The following is a 20,525-nucleotide window of genomic DNA, read 5'->3' on the forward strand; positions in this document are numbered from 1 at the left end:
GTGCAAATACACTGCAAGAAATGGTAGCTAACAGAAGTGTAAAATGGCTGAAAAGGGATCGCAAGGGTTTGAACCTCAGCGCAAACCCCCCAGCCGACACCTTGCCCTCTCCAGCGCCAGCGCCGGGCTCGGCCGTGCGACAGAGCTCCGCACCGGCCCTCTGCGGCAGCCATTTTCCCCCGGGCCAGGCCCCGGCCTCGACCGCAGGCCAGGCGGAGGAAGGCACCTCCCCGGCGAGGATCTGCCCCTCAGACCAGCCGCGGCGGCCGGCTGTCATCCCTCGGGCTTCGGCTCCGCCGGCAGCGGCTGGGGGGAAGCCCGAGGCGGGACAACGCCTTACCCGGCTCGGGGAAGGCCCCAGCGCCAAGATGGCAGGACCGCCCTGCCCTGCCCTGTCCCGGCGGGCACTCCGGCCCGCGCAGCCCCGCCGCCGCCGCGGCAGCGCCCCAAGCCCCCGAGCTGCCGCCCGTGCCCACGCCGGCTGCGACCCGGGCCCGGCGCAGGGTGAGGGGCGCGGGCGGGCGGGGCCGCCCCGGGGCCCGGCGCATCACGCCAGGGGGAGGGGCCAGGCCGCGCCGAGGGCGGCGGGGGAGGCCACTGCGCCTGCGCGCCGCGGCCGCCGACTCCTGCGCACGGGTGTGTGACAGCGTAACCAATCTTGCGCTCGGGCTCGCCCCCCGGCCCGCCCCTCCTGATGGGCGTGCGGGCGAACCAATGAGAGCCCGCGGTGCCGTTCAAACCATCGGTGCCGGGGGAAGGGCGGCCAGTCGGGCGGCGGGGGCGGGCGCTGGGCGGCAGCAGTTCCCAGGCGGCTCCGACGGGCTTTTACTGCGCTCGGGGCGGCGCCGACGCTCAGTGTGTTTGGAGCCGGCGGACGGGCGGGCCGGGTCCGGGAGCATGGGGGTGAGGTAGGGCCGGCCCAGCGGCGGAGGGGAGGCGAGCGCGGCTGTCCGGCGGGGCCGGGCCTGCGCGGCGGCGGCGACGCCGGGGAGGGACGCGGAGCCGGCCGGAGGATGGAGGACAAGAAGGAGGAGGGTGAGGCGGAGATCCAGGAGCACGGGCCCGAGCACTGGTTCAGCAAGTGGGAGCGGCAGTGCCTGGCCGAGGCCGAGCAGGAGGAGGCGCTGGCCCCGGAGCTGCAGGACGAGGCGGCGGCGCAGCCCGAGCACAAGCAGCAGAAGCTCTGGCACCTCTTTCAGAACTCGGCCACCGCCGTGGCGCAGCTCTACAAGGGTGAGCGCTGCGGGAGGGCCGCGGGGAGGGGGGGCACGGCTGGGGCGGGACGGGGCTTGGCGTGCGGTGGAGCCCGAGAGCGGTGGGCTCGGGGCCGAGGCCGGGCCGGGAGATTGGGGGGGGGCAGGGTCGCTAAGGCGCGGAGCGGCCGCGGAGCCGCTGGGGGTGGGGTGGGAACGGGGCCGCGGTGTCACAAAGGGGATGTGGCGGCGAGAGCGGCCTGGGCAGGGGGAGGAGCGGGCTTCCGGCCCGGGGGCTCCGCGCCCGTCCATAGAGGCAGACGGGAAAACAAAATGGCGTGAGGGGGAACCGCGGCCGTTGCCCGGACATCGCCCTTCGCGGCCTCCGGCGGAGAGGCCTAGGCTCTTGCGTCGGCCCGGCCTGGCCACCCCCCCCCGCCTCCCCCCGCCTCCTCGCCCCGGACGGGCGGCTGGCGGAGGGGCGGCCTGGAGGGCGGCCGGCGGGGCCCTGCCGGCACCGGGAGGCAGGACGCTCCGGCGGAGAGCGGCCTCGGCGGGGGGCCGCGCCGGGAGGGTCCCGGTCGGCGGGAGCGAGCCCTGTGAGTGCCCGGGGAGCTGCGGGCTCCGGGGGCGGGGAGGGTGGGGGCAGACCGGGAAGCCCGGCCCTGCCGGCGGCGGCTCCTGCCGCCCAGCCCAGGGAAGAGGCTCCGACAAAATGGCGAAGTAAGGGGCCGGCCCCATTGTGCGGCGGGGGCTGCGGGCGGGGGCCGGGCAGGGCGCTTCCCCGGCGGGCTGGGGGCGCCGCCGCCGTGCCCGCTGCCCAGGACCGGGCCGCTGCCGGCCCGCCCTTCCCGGCCCTGATCCCGAGTTGCCTTCGGAAGGTGGAACAAAATGGCGAAACCTAACATGGCCGTTCGGAGTTGGTGACTCCAAAATAAACAGCGTGTGTCCTTCCCTCCCTGCAGACCGGGTGTGCCAGCAGCCGGGGCTCTCCCTCTGGGTCCCCTTCCAGAACGCCGCCACTGCGGTCACCAACCTCTACAAAGGTAAGGGGCTGCCCACCCCCCCACCCCCCCCCCCCCCCCCCCCACGCGCTGCCCCGGCAGCCCTCCCCGCCTAGCCGGGCCCCACTCTGCCTCCTGCCCCGGCTTACTCATAAGCAGGGCCTGTTAATGTCTCTTATTCACCCTGATAAAATCTAACCTGAGACTGCTTCCTGAATCTTGCAAGTTTTCCCAGGGCCACTCTAGCTGACGGTAGCTGAATCTTTTCTGTTGCCTCATGTCAGTGACTAATAACTTAAAAGCTGTTTTACTTTGAGACCCTTGAAAAAGGGTGTTTTTAGCATGTGGCTTGTGCTCAGGGAGTCAAGGGAAGAGTGTGATAGCTTATTAAACAGTACTTAAGTTTCCTGCATTTTGTATATTTTATGGTGTATTAAATGTTGGGGTATCAGTGTAATACATGTACGTTTGTGGTGAAGCATAGGTTAGGTTTCATGTTTGTAAAATTCTGCATAGATGTTGTGATAGTGAGGCTTCTTAAATAAGCCTCCCAGATTATTTTAAGCACTAGAATGTCATTATGACTGTGTCCAGGGTGACTGTAAGAAGGCAGTGTTAGCCAAAACTTTGATAAGCGTGCACTTTGCATATGGCTTACTCTGCTTTTGTGCTGTTTTACTTTGTGTTTCTATCTGTCAGGATCTGTTCCTGAACTCTGCAGTTCTTTGGGTGGTCACAAGAATTCTTGTCTGCAAAAGAATCATTCAGTGGTTTGTTTAAAATACAGTTACAAAAATATCTGTATCAGTGGAGGCTTAAATAGGCACAGTGTGATTCCTGTTGTTACTGTCTTCCATTTCTAGGAAGGAAAAAACTTTAAGTTCCAAATTGTTTTTCTGACTTGTAGTTTGATTTTTTTTTTGAGTTCTGGGGTGTGGTTTTTTCTTGGTTGGTACAGCATTATCTGTAGTTCTGCCTGCATGTTCTTTCATTTGTCTCCAGCTTTCCCATTTTGGATTTGTAGCAATTGAACATGTTCATGATGGCTGATCAGGTTTCTGGCAGATGTGGACAGAGCAAAGAGGAGATGTAGATGCATAACCGTCACTGCCAGAGACTTCTGCAGGCAGTGCATTGGAATGTTGTGCATGTGTCATAGGTCATGTAAAGGGGCAGCACATCACATAACAGGGTAGGTGTTGGCCTGAGGGAGTGGGTCACTAGAACGTGGTCTGGGACACTAGTCACTTGAGTGTGGTACTAGAGTAGCAGCAGGTAGTGTTAATAAACTGTCTGGAATAATTGTGGTCTCTTTGCCAAATGGCACTGGTCTCCCTTACAGCTTCTTCACTACAAAGATTTAGGCTGTTAAATCACTTGTGCTATAGGCAAAATGAGCCCTATTTTTGTGCAGTAGTGTGATTAACAGAAGAGTATGTATGTGGTGATTGGGAAGCTAGAATTTAGAGTAGGAAGCTGTCTTCAGTCAGGTGTACTGTTCAAAAAGCAGCACCTGAAACAAATCTTGCCTTCAAACAGATCTTTAAGTGCTGAAGTACCTTGCTTACAACTGCCATCTTTCAATTTTAAACTAACTTCCAAGTGAGTAGAAATTCATTGAGAACACAGGTAGAACCAGCTAGACTCTGGCATACCAGGCAAGCTGCAGTCTCTTAATGTGAATTTGCCTTCTCTAGTGATGAACATGGCTCTTAAAATCTCCTGTCATTTCTCACATACTCAATGTTAGTATTTTGGAGGACTCTGTCAAAACACTGGAGAAGTACTTGCTGTGGTAAACTGAACACCACAAATGGCCTCTTGCCCTGTCAGCTGATTTTTGATCTGATAAATGTTTAGATTTTTGAGGCATCAAAAATTTTGATAAAAAGAGCCACATGAGGAATATAGGAATATATATAAGGAGAATGCCATGATATCTTGAATGGCAGAATTTTTTCTGAAAATAAATTAGGAGTTTAATATCACACCACACTGAAGGCCTTAGATCATGAATTTCTGATTGGTGCTGGTGACAGGCTCCATTTAAAGACATTTGATTATCTTACAGATTGCACTAAAGTAGTGAAGACATGGTTTGTAACATAGGATTTAGAACTTAAGGTCACTGTAGAAAGTCTTAGGCATGTATTAGAATAAGACTTCTGAGCCTATAATTTACCTTTATTAAAAAAAGCTGAATGTTTGCTAATGTTAGTTTTGATTTGGTAGTTTCAGAATGTATGTGATTTGCTTATATTTTTCCAGCTTAACTTGTAGACAAAGTAGTTGTAGCTTTTACCATAAAAATCTAATCCTTCCCAGGGTAATGATGCTTGAAATTTGTCCAGGCTACATCAGCAGTTGGTGTGTTTGACCTCATAACTAGTTCATAGTTAGTCCTTTCTGAAACATTCTCCTCCAGAAGGAAAGCAGGTTATTGATATAAAGCTGGGCTCCTCACCTCCCAGAAGGACTTTCTCATGGTATTTTAGAAAGTGAGTAAAGGGATACTGTCAGTTTCCAAACTGGCTCCAAAGTGTTTGGGTAGCTTTTATGTGAGTGCAGTGGAGTCCTAAGCTGCTGTGCAGTATAAAATGGCTGGAGGAATAATCTGTCATGCTGCCATTGCTTTCACAGGAATTAGCATTTGTAAATCTTCTAGCCTTTTGATTACAAAACAGCATAAGCAAAATACTCATGGAGTACATAAAAGTAATTAACATGTAAGTGTACTCTATGTATACCTGTATAGTTTATATTCCAAAAGCCCCAAGATTTAACTATGATTGGTTTGAGATGTTTTTCTTTTCTGATAGGTTGTGTTATGTTTGAAGTGCTGCTCTTTGATAGTGTAGGTTTTAGTGTATGTAGTATTTTGTGGACTGTGCAGTGGTGCCTCAGAATGTAAGTCTAAGAGTAGCATTTAATAGTGATTATTTTTGGTTTTTTGAGTGCAAGAAAACTAGATTAGCTGTACATGTCACTGTTTACCTGTAAAGCATTATCTAGACAGCTGTTATTAAATCTCTTTGGTATTGTTCTGGGTAAATGGCTCTTTTCTGTTGGACCTCATTAGTAAAGCTAGAATATAAAAAGCTGTTTTAATCAACTCTGCCTGACTTAAAAAAGTGTATGAAAATGGAGTAAATGAAATTGGAGTGGATATGTTGATGTCTTAATGGAGCGAGAGCAACATAACAGTAATTTTCATAAAACTGAAATAGCTGTTGGCAAAGCTCTGATAACAAATCTGACAAACACGATGAGCATAATTGTGTGGAGAATAGGGTTTGTCCCACCTGTTACTGTTGACTGGAACTTACTCATACTTAAACTAGTAGCCAGAAATGTACTTGCTGAAGTTTGAAAGCAATGTAATACAAGGCATTTAAGAGTGTTTGAGGCAGTTATAACTGATGTGCACAGGTGACCAGTTACATCAGTGGGGAATGAATTTGCATTTTGTAGTAGGATTAATTGCAAATGTGTTTAAAGCTTTTGTTTATCAAATTTGCAGTGGTATCTTAAATGGGGAAGGAAATTTTCTTAGACTTCCTTTGTAAATGATATGTTGCCTAATTGAAAGGTATTGGGGACACTTGTGTTCTAGCTACTTTCAAAACTATGGCCTCCTGTGAGTTGCCTCTGCAGTTGAAATTCAGATGAAACTAGAAGGACTCTAAAGAAGTCTGAGTTCTCTGAAAATTCCTTACCTATCAGAATCAAGAAAAGCAGTTACTGCTTTTTTTGAGGGGTTTTCTGACTGTACTGATGCACTTTTAAGAGTGTCACTTTCAGAAAGTGCATTGTCTGTTGATTCAAGTACCCTTGTCAGACTGACAAGCTCAAAGTGTGTTTTTAATGGTAATAGAATATGGTTTTGTAAACTGTGCTGTAGTGTTGACCTGAAGTATAGTAAATGCTATTTAGGTGGTGCTTGAATTGCAGTTGACTTTCTGACTTGTAAAGGGAGGGGAACTTTTTAGCTAATACTCTTTTTTTTAGGCTTGATAGGACTCATTTGCAATGCTAACTCATCTGTTAACAGCTAACTTGGTACTGTGTTATAGTAACCTGTAGAAGGTACACTTCTTTCCTGTGGTGGGCAGGAAGCCATGTCATGATGTGCCAGTACTATACACTGCTCTATCTGTAACACTAAACTTTTTTCTGTCTTCTTGCAGAAAGTGTGGATGCCCATCAGCGAAGCTTTGATGTAGGAATTCAGATTGGCTATCAGCGTCGGAATAAGGATGTGTTAGCTTGGGTTAAAAAACGCAGAAGAACTATTCGTAGAGAAGACTTGATCAGCTTCCTATGTGGAAAAGTTCCTCCTCCAAGAAATTCTAGAGCTCCCCCAAGACTGACTGTAGTATCCCCTAACCGAGCTACTTCAACAGAAACTAGCTCATCTGTAGAGACTGATTTGCAACCCTTCCGTGAAGCCATAGCTCTGCATGGTAACAGTAACTTTTTCAATACTACTTGGTTAAAATTGGGTGGGGGTTCTTAAAGCATGTCTGGCTCTTGGGCCTTGTTGGTGTCATGTACCTGATGTTCCAGCTGAAGGTATCTCCTTCATTCTCTAAGTGAGTTTTTGCATGTATAAGTCATTGTTAGCTACTAAACAGTTCAATGGTCAAGTATTTTGAATGAGAAAAAGGTATTGTATAAAAATGAGGTTTGGTTCTATAATATTCTACAACTGTGAACTCAACAGTTAGGTATCAACTCTTCGTAGTGTTTTTGAAGCATGAAGAGACCTGGCATTCATACCAATGCTAAAGTAAACAGAGTTCTTGGAAAATGGTAACACTATGCTAGCAACTAGTTAAATACTAAGACTTGGCTAGTAGCAAATAACTAGGAAATTTTTGTGGGGATAGGGAGGGAATTTAATGTCTGAAGCTTCTGTCTCTGGTGTACCATAACTCACTCTAGTACCCTTGTTATGCACTGGATAATACGGTTTAGCATTCTGCATAAGCTGTTCTGGAAAGAGTACTGCACATGCACATCACTGCAATAATTGAGTTTTGTTCAGAACTTAGTTCTAGTTCACTTTCAGACTTAAGTCTTCCAGTGTCATACTGAATTTCCTTCCTTGCCATCACCAACAACGGTGGTGGTGTATCTTTTCTCCTTTTCAGATATGAATATTCAGTAGCTTATTCTGTATTGGACTGTTAACTAGCAAGTGATAAAGAAAAATGTTTTAATGTGTTCTTGAGGTGAAATGAAAGCAGTTCACCTGTGGGTTTTATGCCTTCTAAAATGCTAAACGGTAGCAGATATCTTGAGGTACAAATAGTACACCATTCTGAAAGTAAAAATCAAACTATCTAGAAGTACCACCTATGAAACTTAAATGAAATTTTTACTGTCTCAATATTCTTGGTGGGGGTGGAATTAGTTAATTAGATGAGTGGATTCCTGAAAATGCAGTCTTAGCTTCTGCTATGCTGTGGTGGTTTTTCAAGATACATAAGCCAGACACTGTTACTGTCTAGGTGACAGCCTAATTCTGGTATTGTTTGCTGCTCTGCCATTTAAATCAAGCATGCTTCCACCCAGTCATGTAGTTTTTGGCAGTTTTCCTTCTCATATTGGAATCTGGCTAGAGAATTCTGTGCACCAGTATTGCTTATTGAGTAGGTAAAGCTAATTTAATGATGGGAACAACTGCAGAAGCTGGCTCTCACCTGATACAGTGTGATAACACCCTCTTCAAAAATCTTGTTTTCTGAAACTGTAGTTGAATCTGGTGTGCAGTTGGCTTTAACTGTAAAGGCTTAATCTCATGTGAGTAAACTAGGTAGACTCACTTCAGCACAGTGAGCTTTCAAGCAGAGTAAACTCAGAGGCATTTTTATTGGTAATATGGCTCTTTGCATGTGCTTGTGGTGTTTCTTAGTGTCTGCTTTGTATAGAGGTGGTTTATGGAAGTCACTTCTTTAGCATGGGAATCTGAACCATGAGGTATAAAATTTTGTTTCATATTTCATAACTGAATTAGGGTCATGAGGACTGTAGGAAGTTCTCTGTACTGGCGCTGCAGGGGCTAGAAATGCTCTTTCCCCTTCATCAGCTGGTTGACAAGATTACATGTCAGTCATCTTCTGGATTAGGTTCTCCTGATATCAGTTTCAATCTGGTCTTTGACACAAATGCTTTTGTGCTAATCCTTTAGTGACTAGGCTTGTATTTGGCCTTGTAACTGTTTTTAGGTTATTGCCTACAATCTCTGCATTCTTCCAGCTTCTCTCCCCTTTTTTCTTTAACATTAAGGAAGTTGTGATTAAACCATCTCCCAAACTATTTTCCTATTTGTCACAGGGCTACTCAGAACAATGTTTTGATTTTGAAACCTCTGTAGGATCTTCAGGTATATGTAAATTAATGTCCTCTGTAGGGCTGTGCTTATCTTCATTTTTGGCAGGCTCTTTAAAAGGGATTTGCTGCTTCTAGGTATTGTGAGGAAACATGAGAACCTGATGATAGTGAGTAGCAGTCTCAGCAAGTGTTCAGTACTAAGGCTTTAAGGGGAGTTTTTTGACTGGTGTGTAAAGGAGTGAGGCTTTGTTTTTGTGCTGGTAGGCTTCCTGTGGAAATGGAGCATTTTTCTACTGGTAATGAGGTTGGGCCAAATTAGATTTGAGGGATAATGCTAGAACTTTGCTGCTCTAAGCAAGACCTCTTAGTGAAGCAGGGATAGGTATGAATCTATGACACCAAATAAAGCTCTGTGGAAGCAGACTTGGTTTATTGATGTCTCAGAAATAGATGCTAATATGTGTCTAAAGACCATGGTGGTATAACTTGCTGATCTTGCTGTTTGGAGGAAATAACTCTATTTTTATCATGTGACCTCTAAATGCTTCATAATCACGTCTGAAAACTTTTGACAGAAGCTAGGGTAACAAAGTAGCTAATAATTAGATACTGTGTTTGATGTTCGTGAAAATCCTAGGTGTATATCCTAGGCTAAAATATTAGAGAAAAATCTTTAAGTATTGGTACAATGTTAAAACTGTATGTTGCATCTAAAAAGAAATATCTTAAAATTGGATTTTTAACCTTACCTCTTCTACCTCAAACCATGTTAATATACTATAATACTATAGGTCTGCAAGAGTAGTTCATAGTGTTCTTGACTAAAGCTAGGGATTTTTGAACCTAAAATTTAATCCTGTGATTTTAGTTAGTAGTCTTTCTGCTATAAGGAAACTTGTTCTTCTCTACTGTTCTGCTTTCAAGACTTGTTACAGTAGCTAAAAGCAAAATGATCATGACAAACTGTACTGGCACAGGAATGTTTAAGATGGATGTGATCTACCTTTTCTGTTAACTCTATGGCATGTATGCTGTGCAGCTGTTACTGAAGTATTTAGTCTAACTTCAGGGTACTTGAGAATGAGTTCTTGGAACTAAGTAATCTTTTGAGAGAGTAAACTGGTAAATAAAAAAAATCTTTGCCCTTAATATCAGCTTTCCATTACTAGTGTGCTGATGAGTAGCCTTTGAAGTAAAACATGGCTGGAAACTTGAACTGTGAATACCTGAAAAAGAAACTAAAGCCTTCAAGAAAAGCTGAGAAGTTAGCTCAAGGTAATATATGCTATTTTACTCTGAAGTTCAAGTGGATTTTTCTGAAACTTCAGGAACTGTGCATATGATGATGCTTTGCATTTTAAGATGTGATAGTAGAAGATAAATACCTATTCAACATTGTAAATATAGAGCTAGGTTTTTAACTTCCAATGTCTAACATGTTGTAGAATCATAGAATGGTTTGGGTTGGAAGGGACCTTAAAGATCATCTAGTTCCACCCCCCTGCCATGGGCAGGGACACCTTCCACTAGCCCAGGTTGCTCAAAGCCCCATCCAACCTGGCCTTGAACCCTTCCAGGGAGGGGGCAGCCACAGCTTCTCTGGGCAACCTGTGCCAGTGTCTCATCACCCTCACAGGGAAGAATTTCTTCCTTATACATAATCTGAATCTACCCTCTTTCAGTTTAAAACCATTACCCTTCGTCTTACCCCTACACTCCCTGATCAAGAGTCCCTCCCCACCTTTCCTGTAGCCCCTCTAAGTACTGGGAGGCTGCTATAAGGTCTCCCTGGAGTCTTCTCCAGCTGAACCCCCCCCCCAACTCTCTCAGCCTGTCCTCACAGGGAGGTGCTCCAGCCCCCCAAGCATCTTCATGGCCTCCTCTGGCCCTGCTCGAGCAGGTCTGTGTCCTTATGTTGGTGCCCCCAGAGCTGGACACAGCACTGCAGGGGGGGGGGTCTCAGGAGAGCAGAGTAGAGGGGGAGAATCCCCTCCCTCACCCTGCTGGCCACACTGCTCTTGATGCAGCTCAGGACACAGTTGGCTTTCTGGGCTGCGAGCGCACGTTGCTGGCTCACAGTCAGTTTTCCATCCAGTAACACCCCCAAGTCCTCCTTCTTGGGGCTGCTCTCAATCCACTCCTTGCCCAGCCTGTGTTTGTGCTTGGAATTGCCCTGACCCACGGGCAGGACCTTGCACTTGGCCTTGTGGAACTCCATGAGGTTTGCACAGGCCACCTCTCCAGCCTGTCCAGGTCCCTCTGGATGGCACATCCCTTCCCTCCAGTGTGTTGGCTGTACCACACAGCTTGGTGTCGTTGGTGAACTTGCTGAGGGTGCCTCGATCCCACTGTCCATGGCACCGACAAAGATGTTAAACAGCGCCGGTCCCAACCCCCACCCCTGAGGAATGGCACTTGTCACTGCTCTCCACTTGGACACTGAGCTTTTGACCGCAACTCTGAGTGCGGCCATCCAGCCAGTTCCTTACCCAGTGAGTGGTCCATCCATCAAATCCATGTCTCTGCAATTTAGAGATGAGGATGTCATGCAGGACAGTGTCAGATGCTTTGCATGAGTCCAGGCAGATGATGTCAGTAGCTCTCTCCTTACCTGTGAATGCTGTAACCCTGTTGTAGAAGGCTGCCAAATCTGTCAGGCATGATTTGCCCTTAGTGAAGCCATGTTGGCTGTCCCCAGTCACCTCCTTATTTTCCTTCCATGTGCCCTAGCATAGTTTCCAGGCAGATCTGCTCCATCATCTTATGGGTACAGAGGTGAGACTGGCTGGCTTGTAGTTCCCCTGCAATGTCACTGCAGTTAGTATAGGTATGGATGTATCTTCCTAATTTTTGGAAGTGTATTGCCATATCAGATTCTTTGAGAAGAGTCTCAAATGAGAGAACTACATCAAACTGAACTAACAGTCATAGACTGCCTGAAGCTGATGTGCCAGGTCCTCTTCTGCCTGGCTGTAGCTATCATACCAAGTTTTGCAGTGCCAGTGGCTGTGCACAGTCTATGTTTGAAATGATGCTTTGGTCTTTTAATGTGGTATGTGCTCCATGCTTTACAAACCATTCTCCCAGCATTATGGGAGAAAATGCTATGATTTGAAGAGGGGGAAGAAGCAAGCTTGGGAAGGCAATGCTGGAATGTATTAGATTTGAGATTCTTAACAACAAATGACATGAATGGGTAACAGCACATTGAGTGTTAGTACTTTTGCTTCTTAGCTTTAATTTTGATATGTATCATTAATGTGGTTCAGTCTCTTTGGGGTAGGGGGACCCTTGCTCTAGCATGTAGAAGTGTGTGGCTTGGTCCCTTTAAAGAGCTTGAATTTTCATTAGACCTCCTTATTCTCTTAAAATATTAAACTGCAATATAAAACATCAGCAGTTGAGTGGTGAAGCAGCAGCTGGTTGAAGAGGAGATGGGAGAGCAGAGTTCAGATTAGTTTAAAAGTTTAAAGGTTGTGTATGTCTATGTAGCTATCAGTTGTATATTGGTAGGTACTGCTAAAACTTGCTCTTTGAGCAGTACTGTGAAAGGGTGGGTATGACAGGAGTGACAAGGATCTGTCTGCATGCCATTTTGTATTTATCTGGGGTTATTAACTAATTTGTACTTCAGTCACACTTATCTAAGCGTGGATGTTCTTTTTGGTACTTCCTGGTTAAAATACTTGAAAAACAACAGTTAATACTCTTACTATACTGAACAGTAGTTATGCAGTATATTATGCTGTGGTAGTGACCTGAATAACATTATGGACATGGTTACAGTGCAGATGAACTGGCATTTATAGTTTTAGGCCAGTGTTGAAAAACTTGATGATATTGAGTTGACAGTTTTATTTACATTAAGTATTTTGTATTCCATAAAATATACTTTCAGCCAGGTATTCTAGTCACTTGATAGTATTGGTCACAATTTCTTCTGGACAGCAGCTTCTTCTGATAGTACTATAATAAATGCTTTAGACTGTAGCTTCAGATAAAAGCAGAGCTTTTTGTGAAATTACTGGCTATGAAATGCCGTATTGTTGATGACTGAAAGATACAGCAGGAATGAGAATGTAATAAGTACTGCAAAATATTTCAGATATGCCCTCCACTTTAATCCTTTCAAGTTTAAAAAGGGAGAAAGAGCCATGGGTTGTTTCTTAAAGGCATCTAGTAAAAAAGGAAATATCTCCTGTAGAAAGCAGTGGGAGACTTCAGAGGTGGTCATGAGATTGTGAAAGAAGTAAAGGTACTTTAGTAGCTGTCCTGTTCTATAGACTGATGTGCCTGTGATTAGGTCATGTTAATCACAATATAGAAATTTGAGGTTGTGAAATGGTGTTGCTAAGTCATGTCATCTTACTACTTCCTACTATCTATTACTGTGTGCTTTACTGCTTTAAATGGTTAAATGCTTTGGGAAGAGGTCTCAGAGTCCCCTGGAAACTTAAACTCAGAAATGGGTTTTATGAGATTTCCTCTTCGCATTACAACAACTTTTCCAGAAAAACTGAACTGTGGATCACAGCTCCTGAAAGATGATTTCTGTCACCAAAAGAGGAACTCTTCAATTGCATTACTGATTGTCTTCAAAGATGTTGCTTCCATGAAATGGCAACTTGATATTTCAGCGCATGCCTTGAATTTGACTCTTTCGTGTTAGCTTGATTACCCCATCCTAAAGTGATCAGAATGTTTCATTTGACAGTTCTCTTGGATTGATGTGTAATACAGTTAACTGCCAGTAACTGATACCAATTTGTAGTCAATCTGTTAGCATACTCAGCAGTGACTAGCTCAGTACTAAATACCTGTATGAAATGCAAGATTAAACTGCAAGTGGAAGTCCATGTTGTGATATAATATCCTTGTACTATTGTTGTAGAAAATAATTCAGAATTACTCTCCTGCCTTTGACACCAGGTTTGATTGAAGATTTTAACCTCTTAATTACCTCTTGAGGGTTGTTTGTTTATTTAAATGTACAGTGATTCAGTATTACCTAAATATTGGGAAGTCAGTGCCTCCTTGAGAGACTGCTTGTGAGCCTTGGCAGTCTGTTTTAGAATATGCTGTAGCATATTACAGATGCATCTTTTAATTCTGACTTTTGTATTTACTGTTTTAAAAAATGCTTGTTACTTGAAAAGGCTCTACTTAAAAAAAAATAGTTCTTGTGAGAATACATTTTTTGGCATCGCTCATTGTGGGTCAGTATTGGGGTTTATTTAGAACAGTTTTTCTCCCCTTGGGTGCTAAACATAATGAAAAGATGTCATGATAAAACTGAATTAGTATATTGGCCTTTTGCTTGTATTGTATAAGAGTAAATGCTAAGTGGTGTAAATTGACTCTCAGTGGAAGTAACAACACTGAACTTGTGTTTTCAGAGCAGTTTTGCTTGGAGTAGTGATGTGGGGGGAATCTCTGCAATCAGTTTGGATTTGAAATGTCACCTGTGCACTGTCAACTTCTTCCAATTTAAATGTGCAGAATGAATTAATGTTTTTTCTGATGTATGTTATGCCAGTTGAAATTAAACTTGCTGTTGTCTTTGAAGTGTGATTTGTTACCTGCCCAAACTTTGCATGTTGGTGGTTTATCCAAGTTATGATATCTGAATTGGCTTTTTGCTTTTATGTCTGTGTAATCAATTAGCTGCTTTACTTTCTTTGGTAGATGTATAGGAACCTCTTTTCATAATGACTTTGAATTTAAGCTTGACCTTAATCCTGGGAATACTGGAACAGACCTTGTTTCTGAATTATCTTTTCCCTGAAACAGCTTCTGCTGTTTAAATACTTTCTGCCATTGTGAATGAAAGATGATTTTAATATTAATAAAACCTGCAGGGTCCCTACCAGACTTCAGACCATGCTTCTGAGTTGTATTGAAACACCACTTAAAGCTGTAAGCAAAAGCTCTAAGAGCATCAGTGACTCTTTCTGCTGGCTGTTGCATAGTACAACATACATATGTAAAAGTATATCCTGTCCTGTTACAAGATCTAAGCTTCAAGTGTTCATTTAACAGGAATGTACAACAGAGTGGAATTGTTTGGCCTGTTCTATCCTGATTTGTGTATTGACCTGCTATTGCTGCAGATGGCTGTAGGATTTATCTTCTAGTTGAGGTTTCTGGCAACTGATCTAGTAGCTGTAGCAGTCTTCTCTCACAGTCTCTGAAGTTGCTTGTTTGGCCTATCAGCAGCTAATAGATAGGGTCTTGTTAGGCTGTACCTGTCAGCATGTGACTTCTGGCTGCCTGCTTGACACTGTATGGAGATGTGTATTAAATGGCTTTGCACACACACAAGATGTGTGATGGCTGGACGAAGGTGTAGAGTATTAGATTCTGGAGAAAACCTCTGAGAACTCAAGATTTTGAAGGTTACTGAGACAGAAACCTTCTTGGACAGTGTAACATTTGCTTGTTATTGCTAGAAATATACACAGATGTAGATCTTGTTCTGCTGTTTGTCTTCCTGTATGACTCTTGCTTTGGTAGTTTATATCTAGGGCCAGTATATGCTTTTGTTGTTTCCTAATAATGCTCAGATTTGAAGCAGTTGTAGTAAAGATGTTTGATCTCTGAGCTTCTGTAGATTTGTAGATCTACAAATATAGCCCGAATTACAAATTGAGAAGAATTGTTAGGCTTTCATGTACTAGCCCTTACTAAACTTAAGTTTTGGAAGGTCTTGCTTTTGTAATGTTGTAATACTAATGTTACTGAAGACAAAATTTATGATGTTCATGGTTTTCTTGTTTATGGCCTTGTTTTTACAAGAAACTTGTGTTTTGATTAAACACTTTATTAATAACCAGAACACAAACCAAAGTAATTACAGGATACCTGTGGCAGTGTTTTGGACCAGATCTGTCAATAGAAAACTTTGGGGGATTGTCCTGTGGTCTTGCTTGGCTGCTTTAAGTGCTTTTGTGAATTCTGATAATACTAATGTGTTGGCTAAAAGCAAGAGACATGAAATAAAGCTTTTATTTAAAAACTAGCTCTAGTATATACCTGTCTGAGATCTGCTGTCATACTGCAGTTTTCTTTAGAACTACAGTGACTGAGGGAGTAGAAGGGAGCAGAGTAGTGGTGGCGGAAACAAGACCATGTCAGGTCAAGCTGGAAAAGTCTTTGGTTAGGGGATTTTCATTCTGTGTAACTGTTGGTCTAGTGTGAAGCCTTTATATTGAAATAGTCTGCTCCTGAGTTCATGTACTCATATCTTGAATAGCACGTCATGCTTATGGAGCTAGCAGTTGCTGTAGTGTGCTGTTACAACCTGGTGTATAAGTTCACTTTTCATTTCATAAAAAGCAGTTCTAGTAATTGCTAGATTCTTACATGGATTAAAAGCTGGGAAGGTGTGGTCTGGACTTCAAACAAGTGTGGTACAAATAACAGGGGTGAAGTGTCTTTGACATCTCAATAGAAGTCAGATGAGTGTCATCCCTTCTGTCACACTTGGGGAAATTAACTTTCTTTACTGTTTGACCTAAATACTTTTTCTTTTTTTCCCCTAGGTCTTAGTGGCGCAATGGCTAGTATAAGTGTTCGCTCAAGTACCCCAGGCTCGCCCACTCACGTGAGCAGTGGCTCCAATGCTAGTCGAAGGAGAAATGGACTCCATGATGTTGATTTGAACACTTTCATATCAGAAGAAATGGCACTCCACTTGGACAATGGTGGAACTAGAAAGCGTACCTCAGCCCAGTGTGGCGATGTCATTACAGACTCACCAACTCATAAACGCAACAGAATGATCTAAACTGCAAAAATTTCAAACCCACCATGCTGCTTGAAAGCCACTTGATCCTCAGAGTACTATTGAAAAGGAAACATGAGGCCATCTTTCCATATTCACTGTTTAAGACAAATAAATTCAATAATTGCCATAAAGGAAATTTTAGATATTACATTAGATGCCTCTTGTAACTGCGGCTTTCTTAAACTATATTCTTAGCAGAGGACATCAGATATTGTGTAGTAGTTAGCAAGATCATCATAGGCGAACATGTATCCGTTCCAAGGCTAAAAGTGACCTTACTTGTATTCTTAAAGGGAAAGGAAATTTCAGATGTTTATTTGGTTATAGAATGCTTTTTTTGTCCTTTATTTCCTGCTGTGTTGAGTATTTGCTTAAACAGTATTGCCAGTTTGACTGAAATTGTCTACAACATGACTTGGCATCTTTGTCAAAACTGCAGGCTTCCATTTTTGCAGCACTGTACCATGCACCTAGTTTCTATATAGTAACAGTGTGCAAGTTATAAATATTGGACTGTACCCTTTTTAGTTTTAAAAGCAGTTGATAATTCTGGTGACTGTGTGATAATGTAAAGAGGTGCTATGATGGTCATGCAATTAATACTTAATATTGAATCAATACAAGGATCTTTATTGGATTCATTTTGTGTGTTTTAGTGCTCTGAAGTAGCAATATTAAACTTTCCCCAATTAACTTCATAGGCTTTTAATTCAGTTTGAGAAAATATATGTACTTTTTGGTATTATCCTTGTGGTAATCATACACAGTGCAGACTGCACCAGTGCTGACCTAAATTTAGAGAAAGATGTCCTGTAATTGGAAAATAGGCTTTTCTGTTCAGTATTAGTGAAGGGTAGGTTTTGTGTACACCCATATCCCATTTTACATTTCTTGTGAAGTAATTGCCCATTTCTGGGGAGGGGTGGGAGGAGAGGGAATGAGGGGGAGTAGTTGGAAAAGGGGTGTGTTCTAACAAGTAAGACTTCTGGTCACATGTGGAAACTTGGACTAACTTAAACAAGATTCTGTGTGATGCCATCTCCTTCAGGAGGGAGCGACATGCAGATTCTGTCAAGTGCTAAGAAAATAATTTAAAACTGGAAGTTGATTATAAAGCTCTGGGTAAACATGCCGTAAGGATGAATTAAAAAGGATAAATGGCTTTCTTTTTGTTTTGAGCATAGGATTGAACTCTGGCTGCCATAACTTAAGCATAATCTGAAACTGAACTAGAGATCAAGACCGACCTGCTGCAATCTGTTTCTGGATGGGGAAGGATATGTGTCAGTCTCAAAGAGCGTCCTAACTATTTTTACATGTAGATGCAGCAAGTCTTTGGTGGAGACCTCTGGCTTTCAGGGCCTCTAAATCTCTGCCTAGGAAAGGGGTAATAAAGGAGGAATAAGAAAAGAGCTCCAAATATGCAAGTTGGGAAGGGGTATTTAGTGAGGTGGTATGCATGCTTTAACTGGAAGCATAGGCTGATTTGTGGACAAAATGCAGCTATGCTAGATCCACAATACTACAAAAATTGTGGTGTTCTAGCTAAGTTAAGGCACCTTGAGCTCCATGTTAATACACAGTTCTTCAAGACTTTTGCTTACGTGCTTGTAGAGTCAGATCTCTTTTGTATTATCTTCCCTGTTTGAAGCAGGCTTCACTGTAGTTTTGCTCCTTTCTACCCTGATGTCCTCTCATTGGTGTTCTGTAGTCAAGGCAAGACAGCAATGATGTGTTTAAATTCTCAGAATTCAAGGCTCCCTACTAAGAGCATGATTTCCTTGCTTTGTGGTGCTTCCATCAAATTTCTTTACATTGAAGAGCTCTTGAAGATGTCAACAGTTGCACAATACTGTAGCTAGAGGTTCTGTTGTTTATGGGACAAGTGTAAGGACTGTCCAAAGCAAGATGGTAAGAACTGTTCAAAACCTCCACCTGTGTTACGTAGCTGAACTTGCACATCACTCAGACTCAGTATACATTAATTTCAGTTACTGCTATTAACTATGATTCATAAGACTTATTTTATGTAAAATATTAATACTGCATAAAGCTAGTTTTCATTTGGAGACTGCATTTTCAACAAAGATATTTGAGGATGGTTTCTAAATATATCTGTTAGTATTTATTAGGCTGTTGGCAGAGGGATTTTTCTATTCCAGAGGAAAAATCTGGAGTCCTGAACAGAAAGGACATGTGTGAGAACCATTCTTCAGCTCTTCTGTTTATTCATGAACTGGCTTTGTACAATGAAGATGCTTACGCTCTGCAACTTCTAACACACTTTACTATTACATGTGGTAAAGGTAACATCATGTTGGTATCAGTTCTGCATATATGGACTGAACTGTAACAGTGCTTCTGGTCCAGCCCAAATATACAGAGCCTGTTTAAATTACTACTTCTCTTCCTTGCAGTGAATTAAATCCTGTTAATGCTTTGAAGCATTAATTCAGTCTAGTACCATCTAAAACTAAATTTGTCTGATTTAATTTGTGCCATTTTTTTGGAAAGAAATCAGGCTTAGATATTAAACTGGTTGCATTAATGTTTTTTTTGCTTGTACCTTAAATATTTGGCAACTTTTTGATTATTTTTGTTTAGCCCCAGCTGTTGTTTGCTCTTTGTTAACCTCTGCCAGAATGGTCAAAAATGCATGTATTCACCTGGTAAACACAAGGAGAACAGGTTGTCTCAAAAAAAAAAAAAAAAAAGTCCAGTACCTGTTGCTTTGAAGACTATTTCTTGTGCCAGTGTAGAAAATTGACGTTCTGGGAATAGCTCTTAGCTATTATTCAAACTGTAGCTCCTGGAGCCAGAAGCAAGTTGATTTTCTGTAAGAAACACTGACTTGAGAACTGTTTAGTTTGGTAAAAATGGTGCTTACTTTTGCTTTCTCCGATGAATCGTATAGTTGACCGGTCTCTTCTCCATGTACATCAAATCTAACATGAATGTGCGGCAAGTTACATAAAGTACATCCTGCACTGAAGCTACTGAGCTTGGCTTGCTTATTAATGAAGTAAGTTTTAAATGTTAAATTTAAATCTATATTACAGTAAAGTAATGCAAAAATGATTTTGGCTGAAACTGAAGTCCTGCAGTTAAACTTACTCTCAAATGTGGTTTACCCAGCTGGAGTAATAGAAACTCTAAGTCATAATAAACCTAATAAAAAAAATAAATACAACTAATCAGGCTGCTTTGTAGTTCTTTAAGTTTCTGAATCCATCAGTAAACCCAAAACAAGATACAGTTAGTATGAGTTGACAGGCTTATTTGGTTCTGCAGAGCAGGATTTTTTTCTTTAGGAATGCAATTTGATGGTAGCTGTTCAGTCTAGTGACACTTAAGAGGCTTTCCTTTCTGCCTTTTATGGACTAATGAAGATACTAAGAATTGGGGTATACTGTTAAGTTTGTATAAGATGTTCTATAGAGTTTAACATCACTAATGTAGGAAAAGCATCTTAAACTGTATCACTTAAAACCTCTTTAGAAAAGTTAAGTGCAATAGTAGAGCTTTCCAATCTCTTGCAAAAGACTCCTTGGACTTAAGTGAAATGAGGTGCTTTAATTAGCAGCTTTTCTTGCTTTATATGGGTGTCCCTAAACCTGCAGACTATTTTCCACTTATTTGCTGTATCAGCATGCCTTTGAATTTCATTGTGAGCTTAAAAAAAGACATTTTTAACTTAAATCAATGTTAACATTTTTTTCACTTCTAGCCAGTGAAATATTCCAGTGGGGTTTTGGAAAGTATTCTTAAATGTTTTGTAAAAACCCAGCATCCTTCAAATGTTAGCCTAGAGCTAGTAATATTTTGGCAGAAATAAGGAATGCACACCTGACTCGTTCCATGGAGTTCACTGCACCAGGTGGGACTGCTGTGGTTGTCTGGGGTAGCCACAAGGCCCTGTGGCTTGCTCATTGCAGATGCCTGGTTATTTAAGGTAATGAGGGAAGGCACTGGCACTTGTCAGTAACTGTGCCTGTCTCTAAAGCTTTCCTTGTCTGTGCGTGTAACTCCTGTGGATAGTTTGAGGCTGGTAAACTTTCTCTGAGAGATTATGAAATGTCTCTGTAGTCAACACTGGTGCTTTCTGCTGTCATTCTTTCTTTCACTCAAGCTCACAAGGGTAGTAGTGAATAAACCAACCAAATTCACTTCTGTGTAGTAAGGAAGCATCACCTAACTGTGTTGAGA

The 20,525-nt window shown here is 43.1% G+C and overlaps 1 protein-coding gene across 1 annotated transcript; it reads left to right on the forward strand.

Annotated features, from left to right (window-relative positions):
* The first annotated feature begins 795 nt into the window (after nt 1-795).
* Nucleotides 796-16,468, forward strand: LOC141919138 (HUWE1-associated protein modifying stress responses 1). The gene is made up of 4 exons (XM_074814131.1): nt 796-1,233; nt 2,159-2,239; nt 6,385-6,660; nt 16,075-16,468. Exons 1-4 carry the CDS (start codon nt 1,014-1,016, stop codon nt 16,317-16,319), a joined length of 822 nt encoding a protein of 273 aa, XP_074670232.1. The 5' UTR covers nt 796-1,013; the 3' UTR covers nt 16,320-16,468.
* The last annotated feature ends 4,057 nt before the right edge of the window (nt 16,469-20,525 follow it).

Source organism: Strix aluco, unplaced genomic scaffold, assembly GCF_031877795.1.
Source record: "Strix aluco isolate bStrAlu1 unplaced genomic scaffold, bStrAlu1.hap1 H_1, whole genome shotgun sequence".
NCBI classification, from domain to species: Eukaryota; Metazoa; Chordata; class Aves; order Strigiformes; family Strigidae; genus Strix; species Strix aluco.

Bases quoted from the DNA above. Each gene is read 5' to 3' on its own strand.
- LOC141919138 (XM_074814131.1), top strand. From the start codon at position 1,014: ATGGAGGACAAGAAGGAGGAGGGTGAGGCGGAGATCCAGGAGCACGGG. The intron at 1,234-2,158 runs GTGAGCGCTGCG...CCCTCCCTGCAG, and splicing joins CGTGGCGCAGCTCTACAAGG to ACCGGGTGTGCCAGCAGCCG. The intron at 6,661-16,074 runs GTAACAGTAACT...TTTTTCCCCTAG, and splicing joins TGAAGCCATAGCTCTGCATG to GTCTTAGTGGCGCAATGGCT.